Source organism: Silurus aristotelis (genome assembly GCF_946808225.1).
Source record: "Silurus aristotelis genome assembly, chromosome: 20".
NCBI lineage: Eukaryota > Metazoa > Chordata > Actinopteri > Siluriformes > Siluridae > Silurus > Silurus aristotelis.
The window spans coordinates 3,172,044-3,188,959 of NC_139593.1; the positions used below are offsets into that span (position 1 = coordinate 3,172,044).

The 16,916-nt window shown below is 40.4% G+C and overlaps 1 protein-coding gene across 3 annotated transcripts in view; it reads left to right on the top strand.

Moving 5' to 3' along the window:
* gcgrb (glucagon receptor b) overlaps positions 1-16,368 on the top strand; it is a 40,272-nt gene extending 23,904 nt beyond the window's left edge. For 2 of the 3 annotated variants that reach the window (XM_083522607.1, XM_083522609.1), the window contains exons 4-15: positions 4,282-4,372; positions 4,548-4,655; positions 5,595-5,689; positions 6,003-6,109; positions 6,242-6,398; positions 6,606-6,765; positions 9,653-9,713; positions 11,581-11,650; positions 12,907-12,995; positions 13,403-13,547; positions 13,982-14,023; positions 14,104-16,368. In XM_083522607.1, coding sequence (XP_083378733.1) covers positions 4,282-4,372; positions 4,548-4,655; positions 5,595-5,689; positions 6,003-6,109; positions 6,242-6,398; positions 6,606-6,765; positions 9,653-9,713; positions 11,581-11,650; positions 12,907-12,995; positions 13,403-13,547; positions 13,982-14,023; positions 14,104-14,457 — 1,479 coding nt within the window. In that variant the 3' untranslated portion in view covers positions 14,458-16,368. The remainder of the gene's footprint in view (positions 1-4,281; positions 4,373-4,547; positions 4,656-5,594; positions 5,690-6,002; positions 6,110-6,241; positions 6,399-6,605; positions 6,766-9,652; positions 9,714-11,580; positions 11,651-12,906; positions 12,996-13,402; positions 13,548-13,981; positions 14,024-14,103) is intronic. The other variant, XM_083522608.1, reaches the window with a different exon arrangement.
* Positions 16,369-16,916: the final 548 nt, after the last annotated feature.

The window sequence follows — 16,916 nt, forward strand, 5'->3', positions numbered from 1 at the left end:
ACTGACTCTAACACCAACTCTTAACACAGAGAGTCTAACACCGACTCTAACACTAACTTTTAACACTGACTCTAATACAGACTCTAACCCCAACTCAAACACTGAGAGTCTAACACTGACTATAATACTGACTCTAACACCAACTTCTAACACTGAGAGTCTAACAATGACTAACACTAACTCTTAACACAGACTCTAACACCAGCTCAAACACTGAGAGTCTAACACTGACTCTAATGCGGACTCTAACACCAACTCTTAACACTGACTCTAATACTGAATCTAACACCAACTCAAACACTGAGAGTCTAACACTGACTCTAACACTGACTCTAATATTGACTCCAACACCGACTCAAACACTGAGAGTCTGACACGGTTTTTAATACTGACTCTAACACCAACTCCTAACATTGAGAGTCCAACTTTATTATTGACTCTAATACTGACTCTACCACCGAGTCTACCACCGACTCAAACACCGGCTCAAACACAGAGTCTAACACTGACTCTTACACTGAGTCTATCACAAACCATCGGCCGTGTAGTGTATACACACCACACACACACACACACACACACACACACACACACACACACACACACACACACACACACACACACACACACACACACACACTGTTTTATCAGCAGTGTACAGTCATCACCTGAGTATCACATGAGCATGAGTCAGGATATTTAGTGTTCATATGTCACCTCTGCTCTCTCGCTCTTTCTCTCTCTCTCAAAACAGTACACACACTCATTCATGGTCATTAAAAAGTCAACTTGTGGAGAGTTAACAGACCGTGACACACACACACACACAGACACACACACACACACACACACACACACAGGAATGTGGGAATGTAAGATGTTCTTCCTCCATTACCTGTTTCAGATCTCTTTCACACAGAGAGGCAGACGTTAAAACTGATAAGCAGAAACATCACATGACCATCACACGTTTATACACAACAATCTGTCCATCAACACCCTGTGCACCAGAGGAGGGAAATAACGAAGTACAAATACTTAGTTACTGTAATTTAGTAGATTTTCCTGGTATCAGTTTTTTAGTTCACCATTTATTTTTTGGACAACTTTTTACTTTCACTTGTATATTTTTACACAAACATCTGTATTTTCTACTTCTTACATTTTCAAATCAGACTCATTATTTTAGTTTCAATCTATTTGGTGAAATGTCAAGATTTTTTCTTCTCATTGCACGTTTACAGTTTACAACTCCACCGAAAAGTTTTTTGTAATAGTATGATTTGTTTTACTGATGCACCAAGTCTCAAATCAGCACCAAAATCCACCATGATGCCCCAATTAGCCCTCTGGGGTCGACAAACGCGCTGACGCGTTTTGTGGCTTTTTTTCCATCATAACGCTGAAACAATCTTACGTTTTTTTCATCATACAGATAAAAGCACTACATCATTCGAATCTGTAAAGGGTTTACTTTTATTTGTATACACTTATAATAACAACAGATGCTGTAAAATTTTTTTTTTACAAAGAACACAAAGAAAACAACCTGAAAACCTGATTTGTTGATTGGAAACATAGCAAAGGTTCTGTTTGGTGTCCTGATTATTTAAAATACCATAATTAATTTAAAACATTTACAAGAATATTTATTCCTCATGCTTTATGTTTCACTAATAATAAACATACATTTGCATAAAGCATTAATATTTGTTCATGCCCATGTTGATAAGAGTATTAAAAAATGTTAAAGTATTCATTTAAGGTACATTTAGAACTAGAAATTAAATGTAAAATAGAAATGTACAATTACGTTGCGATGAACACTAAAGTGACACTAAAACAGTGAGTGATAATCACTACTTTTTACTGAAGAACATGTCGGATCCCAAACGTCTTAACTTTTACTTGAGTAAAAAAGTGCAGTCAGAACTTCAACTTTTACCAGATTCTTTTAAAACATCAGTATCTGCACTTCTATTTAAATAAAGGATGTGTGTACTTTTGTCACCTCTGCTGTCCACTAACACATTGTCCACACTGTCCACTAACACACTGTCCACACTGTCCACTAACACACTGTCCAACAACACATTGTCCACACTGTCCACTAACACACTGTCTACACTGTCCACTAACACACTGTCCAACAACACATTGTCCACACTGTCCACTAACACACTGTCTACACTGTCCACTAACACACTGTCCAACAACACATTGTCCACACTGTCCACTAACACATTGTCCACACTGTCCACTAACACACTGTCCACACTGTCCACTAACACACTGTCCAACAACACATTGTCCACACTGTCCACTAACACACTGTCTACACTGTCCACTAACACACTGTCCAACAACACATTGTCCACACTGTCCACTAACACACTGTCTACACTGTCCACTAACACACTGTCCAACAACACATTGTCCACACTGTCCACTAACACACTGTCTACACTGTCCACTAACACACTGTCCAACAACACATTGTCCACACTGTCCAACAATGCACTGTCCACACTGTCCACTAACACTGTCCAACAACACATTGTCCACACTGTCCACTAACACACTGTCCACACTGTCCACTAACACACTGTCCAACAACACATTGTCCACACTGTCCACTAACACATTGTCCACACTGTCCACTAACACACTGTCTACACTGTCCAGTAACACACTGTCCAACAACACATTGTCCACACTGTCCACTAACACACTGTTTACACTGTCCACTAACACACTGTCCAACAACACATTGTCCACACTGTCCACTAACACACTGTCTACACTGTCCACTAACACACTGTCCAACAACACATTGTCCACACTGTCCACTAACACACTGTCCACACTGTCCACTAACACACTGTCCAACAACACATTGTCCACACTGTCCACTAACACACTGTTTACACTGTCCACTAACACACTGTCCAACAACACATTGTCCACACTGTCCACTAACACACTGTCTACACTGTCCACTAACACACTGTCCAACAACACATTGTCTACACTGTCCACTAACACACTGTCCACACTGTCCAACAACACATTGTCCACACTGTCCACTAACACACTGTTTACACTGTCCACTAACACACTGTCCAACAACACATTGTCCACACTGTCCACTAACACACTGTCTACACTGTCCACTAACACACTGTCCACTAACACACTGTCCACACTGTCCAACAACACTGTCCAAAAACACACTGTCCAACAACACACTGTCCAACAACACACTGTCCACTAATACACTGTCCACACTGTCTACTAATACACTGTCCACACTGTCCACTAACAAACTATCCAACAACACACTGTCTACTAACACACTATCGAACATCACACTTTTCACTAACACACTATCCGAACTGTCCACTAACACACTATTCAACAACACACTGTCCACACTGTCCACAAACACACTGTCCACTAACACACTGTGCAACAACACACTTTTCACTAACACAATGTCCAAACTGTCCACTAACACACTATCCAACAACACACTGTCCACACTGTCAACTAAAAAAATGGTCCCCACTGTCCACTTACACACTGCCCAACAACACACAGTCCACTAACACACTGTCACATTGTCCACTAACACAATGACCATCTATTACAACACTGTCTATTAATTAACTGTCCACTTTAAAAACTCTGTCCACACTGTCCACTAACACACTCTATACTAATACTGTCCAACAACACTGTGTTCACTAACACACTTCCCAAACTGTCCACCAACAAACCTTGACCTCACATACTGTCTATTAAGACACTGTCCACTCACACACTGTCCATCTAACTATCTATAAACTTCTGAATGATTAGAAATCATTGCTGTCTGCAGTTACAGGCCCCTGAGATCATGCACCTTATGCAAGATCTGAAATTTGTTTTGACTCAGGAGAAGAAGAGAAGGGAGCAGGGAAAGATAAAGAAAAACAGAAAATGGAGAGATAGTACAAATAAATAAATACCAACAACAAAAGATGCAGGAGTCGTTTTGTGTTTAGATTTATTTCGACATGTCTCATTCACATAAAAACACACAATACAGATTTACACATTACATTAAATTATAAATTCTGTTTCATTTCATTTTTTATTTAGTTTTATTTTATACTAGTCTATAATAATGATCCTTTTTTCATGTATAACAGCTTGGTGTGTGTGTTTGTGTGTGTGCGCGTGTGTGTGTGTGTGTGTGTGTGTGTGTGTGTTTGTGTGTGTGTGTGTGTGTGTGTGCAGCTCTGTCTGGCTCTGAAGACGTTGCGAGAGCAATGGGCCAACTACAGAAATGAGTGCATTCAGGGTTACAACAGCAGCCCACCTGCAACAGGTATAACACACACACACACACACACACACACACACACACACACACACACACACACACACACACACACACACACACATACAATTATACTGAAATTATCATTGATTATAGACATTTTGTTGCTTTGAATGCTGATTATATAAAGTTGTGTTTGTGTGTGTGTTTGTTTGTTGATCAGGTTTGGTGTGTAACAGGACTTTTGATCACTACACATGTTGGCCTGATGGCTCGCCTGGCTCTGTCGTTAATGTTTCCTGTCCGTGGTATCTGCCGTGGTATCACAAAGGTAAGACATGAATTGTCATCTAGTAAAGACTTTGCACGCTACAGGTGCAGTTTGATAAAGAATCCCACAAATCCAAACCATGAACCACAAACAGGTGCAGGGTCAAAAACATGGTTAGGTGCAGAGTCAGATGCAGGGTCAGGTTTAGACTCAGGCACAGAGCCAGGTACAAGGTCAGATGCAGGGTCAGGGTTAGGTGCAAGGTCAAGCACAGGATCAGGTAAATGGTAAGACATAAGGTCAGATACAGGGTCAGAGGTAAGGTCAAAAGCATGGTCAGACTTCAGGCCAGGACAGGGTCAGATGTAAGGTCAGGCTCAGGGTAAGATGTAAGGTCAGGGGCAGATTCAGGGGCAGACGTTAGGCCCGGTACAGAGTCAGACATAAAGTCTTCAGCACGGTCAGACATAAGGTCTGGAGCAGGGTCAGACGTCAGATCTGGAGCAGGGTCAGACGTTAGGTCCGGTGCAGGGTCAGACAAAGTTAAATGACCCTGTCGCCGATTCACCACTGTTCCTTACGTGGACTACTTTTAATAAATACTGACCACTGCAGACCAGAAACAGCCCACAAGAGCTGCAGTTTTGTTCTGATGCTCTGACCCAGTCCTCCAGTTATTGCCCCTTGTCAAACTTGTTTAGATTTTTACGCTCGCCCATTTTTACTGCTTCCAACATGTCAACTTTGAGGACAAAATGTGCCATGATGAAGAGATAATCAGTGTAATTTAATTCACCACTTATAATGTTATGAGGTTATAATGTTTTGTCTGGTCGGTGTATATATATACGACACGCATTTCACCCCCATATACCCTGAATGGTACGAACCTCGTTTCATATCACCTTTAATTTAAAGTACAGTTCTTCTTTGTCTTGAAGGATGTAACTTTCCTTGTGTGTGTGTGTGTGTGTGTATGTGTTTTTGGAATGTGTATAGTTAAGCAGGGTCGAGTGTATCAGATGTGCGGTGCAGATGGTCGATGGGCTAACAGTAAGAACACCACAGAGTGTGACGAGAACGATGATCGACTGGTGAGGCCATGTGCATTTATATTACTGTACAACTAATTAAAAACAAACAAATATTGTTTGTGTATTCACTTGTTTGATACAAACATTCGCTTGTTGAGTTGTGCATTGGAGCTACGAGGCCTGTGAGAATTCCTGTCAAAATCTTTACGTTGTAGGAGCCTTTTTGGGGGGGGATTTTGAGGGATGTGGTGGAGTTACACCAGAGAGCAGAAAAAAAAATGGCTACCTCTGAGACTAATGAGGAAATTAAAATATTATTTCCTGTGTGTGTGTGTGTGTGTGTGTGTGTGTATGTGTGTGTGTGTGTGTGTAGGAAGAGTACTGGCTGATTATAAGTAAATTCAGGGTGATGTATACAGTGGGTTACTCGCTCTCTCTGGCAGCTTTGGTTCTTGCGCTGGGAATCCTGGCAGCCTTCAGGTGAAACCACCACACACACACAAACACACACACACACACACACACACACACACACACACACACACACACACACACAAGCACATCACAAGTTCATTAAATTTGTGTGTTTTTTCCCATGATGTCATTCTGCAGGAAGTTACGCTGCATGAGGAACAACATCCACATGAATCTGTTCAGTTCCTTCATTCTGCGTGCCATGTCCATCCTGGTAAAAGACGCACTGCTGGATCTGATCAACACCTCACACACTGGACCTTATCGCTACCAGGACCAGAGCTTTGACATCAAGGTACACACTCACAAACACACACACACCTCACACACTGGACCTTACCATTAACAAGACCACAGAGCTTCGACATCAAGGTATACACACACACACACACACACACACACACACACACACACACACACACACACACACACACACACACATGTATATTGCGTATATTTCTGATTCATTCTAAAGGAAACTGTTGTATTGTAATAATGACAGATAATGTCAGGATGTCGAGTTGCCATGGTGATGATGCAGTACAGTGTGATAGCAAATAATTACTGGCTGCTGGTGGAGGGTTTGTACCTGCACAGTCTCCTGGCAATAAGCGTCTTCTCCGAGAGAAACTACTTCTGCCTCTACCTGTGCATCGGCTGGGGTGAGTGTGTGTGTGTGTGTGTGTGTGTGTGTGTGTGTGTGTGTGTGTGTGTGTGTGTGTGTGTGTGTGTGTGTGTGTGTGTGTGTAGTAACTGTAAAGCTAAGATTGACAGATAGGGAGGCTACACCTCCTTTACTGAGACTGACAAATACAGATGCCATGCCTCCTACACTGAGAATGACAGTTACAGAGGCCACGCCTCCCACACTGAGAATGACAGATACAGACGCCACGCCTCCTACACTAAGAATGACAGTTACAGAGGTCACGCCTCCCACACTGAGAATGAAAGATACAGAGGCCACGCCTCCTACACTGAGGATGACAGTTACAGAGGCCACGCCTCCCACACTGAGAATGACAGATATGGAAGCCACGCCTCCCACACTGAGAATGACAGATACAGAGGCCACGCCTCACACACTGAGACAGACAGATGCAGAGGTCACACCTTCTATTTAATTCTATTCATTTTTATGTGTACAGTGGTTTTAACAATGGACATTGCCTCAAATCAGCTTTACACAAATAAAGTGGTAATAAATAGTCAATAGGTTTGTTTGTCCCTAATTAACGAGCCAGTGGCAACTGTGGTAAGGAAAAACCCTTTGAGATGACATAAGAAGGAATCCATCCTCATCTGGGTGGCACCGAATGTCCATTTATTACAGCTAAATGATGTTGAGGTGTGCAGTGATGGTGATCAGATGCAAACTGTAGTCTTGAGTCAGTTTAGCAGACTGTTCACATTAGGGCTAAAAGGATTCCTCTAGTAACTCGCATGCTTCTTGTGTAGTTCAATGGACTAAACAAAACATGTTTCGCCTAGTTCCGACTTTTTTTCTTGCAATTCATTTTTTTTCTCTCTTGCAATTGCGACTTTATTTCTCTCAATTCCAAATTTATTTCTCGCAATTCTGACTTCATTTTTCGCAATTAAAATTTTTTTTTTGTCAAACTGGTAGTGTCATCCCATCTGTTGTGCCAGAAAGTTTCACACATTGAAAATAAAATGGGCTACGATCCATAGAATCGCATAGTATCAAACTAAGCCTCCAATTCCTTGAGAGAACTCTGTATAACAATCAGCTCTGGAGGAACAAGACAAATGAAGTAGAGGAGCCTTGTTCATACACCAACAGTTTCATACTTCAGCCCGACAACATGGTTACCAGTGAATGCACCAGAAATGTTGGCTGTTTGCAAAAAATAAGGTCAGAATTGTGAGTAAAAAAGTTTTATAAAATAAACTTCAAAAGTACTTTTTATCTCATTACTCGATTAATCATTGGAATAATATGTAGGATACTCAATTACTAAAATACTTGATAGCAACAGCTCTAGTTGACATTATCTACAGTCGGAATCCATCCTTTAAGCTCCGGGGTACTCCGTAATTTCATGGATTCCAAGGCAGTAGATGAGAAACATTCTTGTAGTGAGGTACCAACAATTAGCCTGCACCCTTTGATCTAAGTAGGTGTGGGGATCCTATTGGTACAGAAGTTTACTCAGATACTGCGGTGTAAGACCGTTAAGTGCTTTATATGTCAGTAGTAGTATTTTATAATCAATGTGAGATGTAATTGGGAGTAGTGTAGATGATTAAAACAGGGCTGATGTGCCTATAATTTCTAGATTTAGTAATAATTCTATTGCTTCAAATGAAGCTTATTTCTGCACTTACTCCAACACCCAGACAGTAAAGCGTTACAGTTGTCTAATCGAGATGTAACAAAAGCTTAAACAAGTTTTTCTGCATCCTGTAGCGACATCATATTTCTAATGTTAGCAATATTTCTGAGGTGAAAGAAGGCGACCCTGGTAATAATATTCACGTGAGCCTCAAAGGAAAGACTAGGGAACAAAAAGACCATCCAGAGATCTGAATCTGAAAGTTTATATGCCACTCTTGTCACAATACGAAGGCTGAGGTTCTTTTACAGATGATTAATGCACTCATCCACGCGGACATCAACAGCATAGAAGAAAATAAACAGGACGAATATAACAAACATCTGTCACACTTTTATTTACATGGGAAACACAAATACGGTTTTTAACTCGTAAATAAACAACAAAAAAACCCATCTACGTTCCACTTTTTGCCTGCTTGTGAGCTGAGAGAGAAGAATATATCTTGAAGTTTCTTGATTGGATGGCTTATAATGTCATTTGGAAACATATTAAACGTTTCGATGATAGCATCGTTCCATCTCTATCTGACATAACAGGAAGTGCCATACAAAGACATGATAGGAATAAAATAAAACATAATCAAAAACTCAGTAAGTAAGAATCAGTTTTGCTCAAGTAAACAACAATTGAGTATAGAAATTGTTAGTAAAAAATTATAAAATAATTAAATTATACAAATTAAACTAAATACATTTTACTGAAATAAGCGAGTAGCTAAGTGCACAAGCGCCATCTAATGGAAACTGAAACTCAGGAAGCATTGTAATAGCAAATACAGTTTACTTTTAGCTGCATGTCTAATGTCCTTTACACACTCCTCAACATTTTTAAGCTGATCTCTCTCATCTGGCTCTAAAACATACAACTGTGTATCATCAGTATAACAATGCAAGCTAATACCATGTTTTTCTATAATTTCTCCCAATGGCAGCACATATAAAGAGAAAAGCAGTGGGCTTAAGACAAATCCTTGCGGAACACCAAACTTTACCTCAGAGATTGTGGGAAATGTTTGCATTAACGAACTGATACATTGAGACTGACAGATACAGAGGCCACGCCTCATACACAGTGACTGATCCAGAGGCCACGCCTCCTTTATAATGTCACATTAGGATGTTGATTAGCAGCAAAGTCTGAATTAATGTCTTATTTGTTGTTTATCTCCTTCCCCTGTGTCGAACTTCAGGTGCACCAGTGATATTCGTGTTGCCGTGGGTGATGCTGAAGTATTTGTATGAAAATGATCTGTAAGTACTGAAAACGTAAAAAATAATTTAAATTCTGAAATAGATTTCGATATAATTTCCAGCATCTATATCACTTACCTTTTTTCATTGTAAAGTGGGCGGGGCTAGCTCCCCAACTAATGGTCATGTTTGTGTTGGTGATTTTGTTTGTCAGGGAAAATAAACTAGAGTTAAAAAAAAAACCTAGCCTAGCAACATTAAACAACGATAGCGAGAAAACGCTAAATCAACTTTTGACAGCAATTTAACAGGTGAAAGCTAACCTAGCATGTGAAAGCTCATGTAGCAAATGAAAGCTAACCTAGTGGGTTTAAGCCAACAGAATGAGTTTAATATAACATAGTAAAGGCTGATTTGGCTAATGGAATCTATTCTAGCAAGTGAAAGCTAGCGTAGTGAGTGAAAGCTAACATTGCGAGTCAAAGCTAACATTGCGAGTAAAAGTCATTATATTTTATTGGGGTTTCTTCCTGCGTATGCTAAAGTGGGCTGTGTTCCAAAGTAGATTTAATGATGAAGTGATGTACTAATGATTAATATTATGAAGATGTGTTAATAATCAAAAACATGTTTACACTCGATATATGGTATACATCAGAGAAGGACTGGAGTGCAGGTCAGTTGTCAGGATGGTGCAGTGTGAGGAGAAACAAGATGGATCTTAAGATGGATTGATCAGTCGATCGATTGATTTTGACTTCAAACTTTCACACGTCTAAACAAATCCTTTTCTGGCACTTTTTAATTAAATCTTCCCATAAGTCGATTTATTAATTCAGCTGAGGTAATAAAGTGCAAATATCAGGCTGGAACACATGGTTCCTCCTGCTCATTGTCATGGTTTCATCAGGACCAGGAATTATTTAGTGCTGTGATCAAAACCTTCTGCGATTCTCCATCTTACATCTCAGATTGCATATGGAAAACATAATTAAAATGTATATGTTGTAAAATAATGGAATAACCTGGAACTAGAAATTGACATTATGAAGAAAAACCTGATTTAGAAATGACCCAGAAATTGATCAGATGTAGGAAGCAATGGGTTTGCAAAAGACCCCTAGGGAAACATTTTTTTTGTTGTATATGGAACAGGGCAGAAGATGAACACCTTTAATGGCATGAAACAATTTCTCATTTCCATTTGTTTAAATGTCCATTATAAAGAATGTGAACTGTAAATAGCCTTTTCTGGACTCTTTCTAAAGCCTCCAGTTAAAAAAGGCCTTTTAGAAAACATTGTTATTTTCCTGGCAGAACATAATAAGTATATCTAGATATCTATATATCTTACAGGGTTCCACCGGAAACCTTTCTTCTGTAGAAAATGACTGTTTTAGTGTTCTCTGTGGAGCCCTCAAAGGTTCCTCCAGGTAAAAGAGAAGTGAAATAATACTTGAGCAAAACATTTGGGAAATCTTTGTGTTTTTGAGGTTTTAAGATCTCCAAGCTTCCAAAATAATCTAGTGCCATTGTTGTAGAATATCTACAGAGAACTTCTAAATGTTTCTTAAATGCACTGACATCATAAAATGGTGAGATGTGTTTTAGATATTAAATGTGTTACTCGCATTGTTCTTCATGAAACCCTTTCTGATGGAAAAATGTCTTATAGGGGCTAAAATTATGTAGAACATTTAAGGGTTCCTGCTGAGGTTAAAGGGTTCTTTTTCTATACCATTTGATCTAATAAAGGCTTTTGTTTCCTGCTGTTACTTCAAACAGTTCTGACCTGCATGTGCTTAGAACCTCCAACCACAGTATTATGTGCTTATGGATTTATTAGCAAGTAGTTTGTGATTTGCCCTCATAAGCTCAAATGTGGAATTGAATCCTGTTTGTGATCAGTTTGTGTTTCTGTGTGCAGATGTTGGGAGAAGAATATAAACATGGGCTACTGGTGGATCATACGCTCACCAATTCTGTTTGCCTACCTGGTAGGACACATGGAACATCTTTTTATTTGATCCAAGTATCTGTCTAATTTATCCAATCCATCCAATTCATCTAACAATCAATAGATCCATTCAATTAATTCAACAATTTCATCTATCTGGTCCATCCATAGATTCTTTCATCCATCAATCCATCATCTATCTATCCATCCATCCATCTTGTCTATTCATCTTACCATCTAATCCATCCATCCATTCACCCATCCAATATATCCATGCATCCCTTCTTCCATCCATCCATCCATTCATCATCTATCCATCCATCCGTTTATCCATTCATCATCTTTCCATCCATCCATCCATCCATCCATCCATCCATCCATCCATCCATCCATCCATCCATCCATCTTGTCTATTCTTCTTATCATCTAATCCATCCACCCATCCAATATATCCATCCAGCCATTATCTAGTCTATTTATTAACTTTCTGAATACTCTCTGAATATATCTCACTGAAACTCATTATCCTGCTTAGGACTCTGGTGGAGCTTATCTCAGGAACATTGTGCCCTCTCATTCACATCTAGCGATTACTTAGAGTTCCTACCTGTTTTTCTGTTAAAAACCTGTGCAGTCAAAAATCTTGATCTGCGTCTTAAACCTTTAGGTTCACTTTTCGTAATTTCAAAACGGTAATCTAGACTTGAAGAAAAACCTTTTTGATGGATTACTTTAGGCCTTCTTCAAGAAGAAAAAAACTAAATGAGTTCCTGTGACAATTTAGAAATGACGAGAGAATTACAGAGATGATTACATCACCTGAGTTTCATGGGCTTTCTCCAGATTCTGATCTTCTGTATGTTTAGAATTTGGAAAGCCTGCAATCAGATTGGCTGTTCGCACTCCTGGACACTTGATATGGTGTGAATAACAGCTACCAGTTTCATTACCACCAGACTGGAGTTTGCTGTCCAACAAGTTTGTGTTCACTTCTCAATAACAAGTTACACACTTCCCCCCTGTTGTTATTGCGCAGTGTTGTCCAATTTTCACCAGTTGGACAGTGTTAGCTAGCTAACAGAGTGCAAACAGAGTGCTAACAGGTTCACACACAAACACACACACCCGCACAAACATACACACTTTTTCTTATCCAAAATACACACTTCATTCTGAGCCTTTAAATCCAAAGCCTTTATATAACAAATTATTTTAAACAAAATGTTTCTTACAAACTTCTTCTTCTTCTTCTCCCCCCCCCCCCAACTCCCACCCACTCTCTTCTCTATCTTCCAGATTAATTTCTTTATATTTATTAGAATTATAAAGATTCTGATGTCCAAACTTAAGGCTCATCAGATGAGGTACACAGACTATAAGTTCAGGTAAAACTTTTTTATCTTTTTTGTACATTGTGTAGTTTGTGTCGAGTGCTATATACTGGGTGTACTTTGTATAGCATCTGTACTTTGTGTACTAGGTGAACATTTTGGTACTTTGTGTAGCGTCTGTACTTTGTGTTGTGTGTGTGCTTTATGTAGCGTCTGTACTTTGTGTTGTGTTTGTACTTTGTGTAGCGTGTGTACTTTGTGTTGTGTGTGTACTTTGTGTAGCGTGTGTGTTTTGTGTAGGGTGTGTACTTTGTGTACTGTGTGTTTTTTGTTTAGTGTGCGTATTTTATGTAGCATCTGTACTTTGTGTAGCGTGTGTGTTTTGTGTAGAGTGTGTACTTTAGATACAAATATTATACAGATGTTAGACAATAAATCATTTAATGAAGTCTGTTTTTCAGACTGGCTAAATCAACGCTTACACTTATTCCGCTGCTGGGGATTCACGCCATCCTCTTCACCTTCGTCATCGATGAGTCGGTGAACAGGGAGTCTCTGCTACGTCTCATTCGCCTCTTCTACGACCTGCTCTTCAGCTCCTTCCAGGTCAGAGGTCAAGCGCCGCTAACTGATAACATTTTTCATAAGTACCTTAATATCGCCACTGTACTCCTAATGAAGCTTTGCTGATAACGCTAGATTAGCTCAGCAGAAACTAGCACACGCCACCACAGCTAGCATGAGTTAAGGGTCATGATGTTTATGCTATTAAGCTAAATTTAGCATCAGGTGAGTCACATATTACCTTTTTTAGATTCGAAACTAAATCCCCAATGAAATAGTCTTATATATTTGATTATTTCCTTTTGCTAGTGTGCTAGCTTAGCCGATGCTTACAAGCTATAAAGAATTAGAATGGCTGGTTATTGCTAAATAGGATGCTAATCATCTCCTCAGCAAAACTTGATGTCCATGTGATACAGATTGTTGTATTTATTATTAATATGAGTTGCGACGGATCTCAATTTCTCCACACACAGGGTTTGCTGGTGGCCATCTTGTACTGCTTTGTTAACAAAGAGGTGAGAACTTCCACTGATTTGGTGACACAAGATGTTTCTCACCTAATTTCCTGATGTAACCCCATCCCGTGTTCCTTCAGGTACAAAGCGAGATGCTAAAGCGATGGAAGCGGTGGAAGCTGGGAAAAGACCTCGAGGAGGAATATCGCAACACGCACAGCCAAACGGCTCACGGCAAGAGCGCCAGCGTGAACGTGGCCTCCCCGCCAGAGTGCTCGGACACGCCTGAACCTGCAGTGTCGGCCCTGCCCTCGGAGGAGAGCCGCCGCCTGGTGATTATCTGCAGGAACGGCGCGGGATTGGTGCAGGAAATAGACCGGGCGGGGCTTCACGAGGGCACCAGTAACTGCAGCTCTTTGACCGAGGACATCTGCTTGGAGGAGAGAGTTCACAACACGGACCTCACAGCAGCCACCGAGGAGTGTGATGTCTGAGGAGGGGGCCATGTGAGGAGTGATGTCTGAGGAGTTTGACGTCTGTGGAGCATCACGTTTGAGGGACCACTTTGTGTGTCTGTGTGACCATCTGCTTTATTTAAGAATTATGAAATATGTTCGTGTATGGATAAACTCCACATACACACTATGCACACTCTTCACACACACACTACACGCTATACACATAAAAATGGTGCACACCGTGATAGTCATAACGGGGGAGGGGCTTGGCGTGGAGTAGGCGTGTCCCAGTGATCCTTGCTAACCATCCGACTGCAGTAAACGTGTGTAAATTTGTGGCGGCTTCCCAATCGCATGTAAACGCGTGGCTTTGTGTAATTATACAAAAGAACAATGCAGAGTGCATGCTAGCACAGGCAACTCAGCAGCTAGCATTAGCATGCTAGTTCCTCACTTGGTCATCACAGCTGTTAAAAACCACAGCAGTTACACGTAATGTCCTGACACTGTAGAAGGGTTGAATCTTTTTAAACAAATACCTTTGATGGTATTTCTTCGACCATGAAGGCTTGCTAGGGCATTATGGGAAATCGCATGACCACATGAACTTGATGCCAGGCTTTCTAAACGTTCACACCAGCATTCGAGCTCCAGCAGGTAGCTTACCTACTGTACATTCGCACAGAGGTGTATTTATGGCATAATGAGGACTCGGACGAACCTCGCGCAAGCAGAGACGACGCTAAATCACAACACACACACAAAATATTTTATTTCTTTCACACATCATGGTTCAAATCCCAAAATGCCAGAATCAGGAGTGTGTATAATACTGTACAGGGTGTATTCCAGTGTGAATAACATCATAAGTCATAATCGCTAATTTTCCTAAACCGACTTCCACCGTAATCCAGATAGTAAGTAGTCATTTCCAGAGTATCTTTCTAGTGCAACTGTCACATTGTTTTGCATCCAAGATAAAAGAAAGAAGTTCACAAAGTCCACAGTTTTAAGCTTCAAGAGAAGAACATTCAACAATTCGTGAGTAACTACCTCAAAGGCACGGTCAGCTTTTGTACTAAATCTGGAACGAGGAACAACTAGTAAGATCTCTTTGGAGGATCTGCGATTCCTGCTGGAATTATAAGGTTGCAATAACTCATTTATATAGACAAAAGATTGTCCATGCGACAAAGACCAGAATTTTCGATTCAATTTTAAAATTGAAATTTCAAATTGGTGTTCCGTGAGATCTGTTTGACGACTTGGTTAAATAGCTTAGATAATGGACAGAACTTTGTGGACACTTAACCATAAGATTGGTATGTGCTACTTTTTTGCACCTCCCATTCCACATGGAGTCCCTATTGGCTGTTAAAGGAACCCCCACTCTTCTGGGAAGATGTTCCACTAGATTTTGTGAGATTTCATTCATCTATGAGGGTAATAGTAAAGTCAGATAAAGATGTAGGAAGACCAAAAAAGACCAAACATGAGAAACTGAGCCTCTGATCCATTTCATTTATACATCCGAGCAGATGAAGGGTGTTGCTCAATAGCAGGTGGGATTTGATCTCATGAACATCTCTGGTTTCGCCTTCGGTCCAAGCCACACCAGGAAAAAAAGGGACGTATGTTTGCGAGAACATTTTCAAGTTTTTATGCGGCACAGAAAAAATTATGTTGATGTGAAGGGGGGGAAATAAATTTCTCAGATTTTTCCGGATTGAATGTCGGCATGTCTTAAAAAAGGGGACATTTTAAGATTTTTTTGTCTTTACATAACACTGTGAACAGGATGAGGAGTCCGCTAGGGAATGGGTACAACACACACACACACACACACACACACACACACAATCTTTCTCGCTGTCTCTCTTTTCTCCAGTGTGCCATTTCCAGGTTATAAATCAGACAGGATGGAAAAGACATTCCTGTGGGAATCCATACTCAGAGTCCTGTGTGTATTATTTTGAAACAATTTCCGATGGTGAAAGTGAGGGAATGAGAGATAGAGTGAAAGAGTGTGTGTGTGTGTGTGTGTGTGTGTGTGTGTGTGTGTGTGTGTGTGTGTGTGTGTGCAATGTAAGTGGGAGTGAGGGTGTACGAGTGAGTGTGAGTGGGGGAAAGTGGGAGTAAGAGAGTGAACAAGTGAGTGAGTGTGAGAGTGCGAATAAAAGAGTGTGCAAGAATGTGGGATTGTGAGAGTGTGTACAGGTGAGTGAGAGTGTGTGAGTCAGAGAGAAAGAGTAAGCGAGTGAGTGCGAGTATACAAGTGTGTGAAAGTGTATGAGAGCTAGAGTGTACGAGTGGGTATGAGTGTGAATGAGAAAGAGAGAAAGAGTTTAAGGTTAAGTGAGTGTGAGAGGTTGAGTGTAAGTAAGAGTGAGGTTGAGTGTGAGAGAGTGTAAGAGTGAGAAACCTGGGAAAAGGGAGGAGAAAAATGCCACATTGCTCACACATGATCCTCCTGCTGCTGCTGGACTTCTTCACAC